The 2,440-nt window shown below is 47.0% G+C and overlaps 2 protein-coding genes across 2 annotated transcripts in view; one reads left to right on the forward strand and one right to left on the reverse strand.

Moving 5' to 3' along the window:
• LOC108517734 (basic proline-rich protein-like) overlaps positions 1-2,262 on the reverse strand; it is a 19,788-nt gene extending 17,526 nt beyond the window's left edge. The window contains exons 1-2 of the mRNA XM_017855823.1: positions 2,204-2,262; positions 111-634 (exon numbers count right to left, since the gene is read on the reverse strand). Of these exons, the coding sequence (XP_017711312.1) occupies positions 111-634; positions 2,204-2,262 (583 nt within the window). The remainder of the gene's footprint in view (positions 1-110; positions 635-2,203) is intronic.
• The window catches only part of HELZ (helicase with zinc finger), a 173,917-nt gene continuing 171,578 nt past the window's right edge, over positions 102-2,440 (forward strand). The window contains exons 1-2 of the mRNA XM_017855843.1: positions 102-171; positions 1,470-1,525. The gene's annotated coding sequence lies outside the window, so the exon portion shown is untranslated. The remainder of the gene's footprint in view (positions 172-1,469; positions 1,526-2,440) is intronic.

The raw sequence follows: 2,440 nt of genomic DNA on the forward strand, positions 1-2,440 counted from the left end.
TCCACCCGGGGCAACTTTCCGGGCGGGAGTCGCGGCCGGAGGGGGCGGCGCCGGCGGCGGGAGGCGGGAGTCGGGGGCCGGGGGGAGTCACTTTAAAGGCTCTTTCTTACCCATAATGCTTTGTGGGGACGTTGACAAGTGGATCCAAGATGGCGTAGAAAGTAATGACAGGTAAGTCCTGACTTCCCCCTTCTCTGCTCCTGGGGCCGCTCCGCGAGCTCCCGGAGCTCTCCGGGGAGGGGACCCGACTCCCCTCCGGTGTCCCGGACCCCGGGCGCGGCGGCCCCGGGGCGGGTTGGGGGCCGGGGCGGCCCGCGGCCGGGCCTGGAAAGCGGGGCTCTTCGAGGCGAGGCCCGGACGCTGGGGCTGTTTACAGCTTCTTCCCCACTTAGTCCCCTTCCCCTCCGCTGGGGCCCGCGGCGCCCTGGGCCCTGGCCGGAGAGGGGGCCTTGCACGCCCGGCCCGGGAGCCAGCGGGAGGTTTCTCTGGCCCGGGGCACTCTGGGAGGGGGACTCGAGCCTCCCGGCACGTTCCCCTCCTCCGGGTCGCGGCTGGGGGTGGGGAGCGTGCGGGCCTCCCACGCCCCGCTCGATGCCCCCCCTCAGGGCTCGGACTTACACCGGGTGGGGCGGGGCTGGAGCGGGGCGTCGGGAAAAGTGGGTCAGGGGTGCGCCCCTCCCTCCCCGCGGAGGGCTCTCGGCCGGAGATTCACTTTCTTCCCCCCCTTTCCCCGCCCCCTCCTCGGAAATGCTCTTTGGCCCACAGGCACATCAACAAAAATAAAGATAGGCTCTCTTTTCCTGGAGATTCCTTGAGAGTACTCCAGTACCCTTTTCAAGGGCTCACAGACTGCAGTCTTACTTAGGGAACTTTGATTCTTCTCCCCCAAATTATTGGAGTCTTCTGCACCCTCGCCTTTGCTGAGAATTCTTCAGACAGGGCTGGAAGCCAGGGTCCTCTGATTGTTCTTGGATCGGGATCCTCAGGTTTTGTTTGCAATTCAAAAATTGTCATTCCTTCTCCCTCACAACTTAACACTTTTCAGGCAAATCATTAATATAATAAGTGTAACTTCACAGAGACAGTGGATTCCTGGAGCGGAGGAAGGAGGGAGGAGTTGTCTGTCTTGCCTAGTTTGTTCTTAATTTTGCTCTCAAACTCATATTAACTAAATTTCCTCTCCTTCATTTCTTTCTGTTTTTGAAAGTAAGGTCAGCCCGTGTTGAAAAAGATGACTTTGTTATGTTTTGAGTTTTAAGAGCATTGTATAATCTATTCTTTTATCTTACTGAAAGGAAATGTTTTAAGGTCAAAAAACAGACTCATTGCAAAGCTGCGCACTGTACCATTTTTTGTAACTTTTTCCATTTTAAATGTGGATGCCCTTTCACTTCAGGCTGATAAAATGTTTGCTGCTGATAATGTCTGTTACTGGTGTTGTATAGACACATCTTTTCTATTTGCCTCAGGAATTGGATGAAGTAATTGATCACTAATGAACTACAGTGCTGGTGAGATGTGTAAGGTGAGACTGCAGTTGAAAATAATTTCCTTTTTTTCCTTCTTTATTTTAATCAACGTCTAAGAGTAGGGCTGAAACTGAGTAATTTGATGGGGCCATCTTTGTTTTCCAAATATATCACTCAGTCAAATGGGTCTATGGGCAGGGCTAGATTTAGAAAGGAAAAATATGTTGAATGTACCAATCTTTTCAGTTGCTCCAACATACTCAAACATAGTGGTACTTAACTTAGAGCCAAATGTTACTTGCAGCTATTCTTGATCAGTATCTTCACCAGGGATAATTATAGTTTGCCTATTCAAATTTTCTTGCGTAACTTTACTTGGATGTCTTAATTTTATTTGTATTTTGGTGTCTATCACCTACTATACGTTTAGTACCGGTGATTATGTATATGGATTTTGTGTGTACCTGGTTTGTGGGACTCTTGTAAAGTATACCCTTTCCGTTGGAAAGAATTAGGCAGGTCAGTCACTCCTGCTTTTATTTTCTGAAAAATGGAGTAGTACTTTTCTCTTTAATGATTATTTTGAAATAAAGATGATAGTGTTGAGATCTGTTTAGCTTATTAGGGATAAGACTAGTTTGTCATTATTTCCTGATCACACATGGTGTGTGAATTCAGACTGCTTTATTTAATCTAATTTGTAATGCTTTGGATTTAAAGGATATTATTGATACAGTGTTAGTGAATAGTTTTCTGTGCTACAGAGAGGAAGAGAAGTTTGCTGCTTTAACATTTTTCGCAAGCAGTTTTCTGAACTTAAAATATTTTACTAACTTTTTTTTTAGAAAAACATAAGTAATTGTGGTCTATTGGTTACTGTAGGTTTTTTTTTTTTTTTTTTCTCTCTCTCCACACATCACAACATCTGTTTAAGAAGAATAAGCTGTCCTTTTTTTTTTTTTTCTAGATTG

This window comes from Rhinopithecus bieti, unplaced genomic scaffold (genome assembly GCF_001698545.2).
Source record: "Rhinopithecus bieti isolate Rb0 unplaced genomic scaffold, ASM169854v2 scaffold_39870, whole genome shotgun sequence".
NCBI classification, from domain to species: domain Eukaryota; kingdom Metazoa; phylum Chordata; class Mammalia; order Primates; family Cercopithecidae; genus Rhinopithecus; species Rhinopithecus bieti.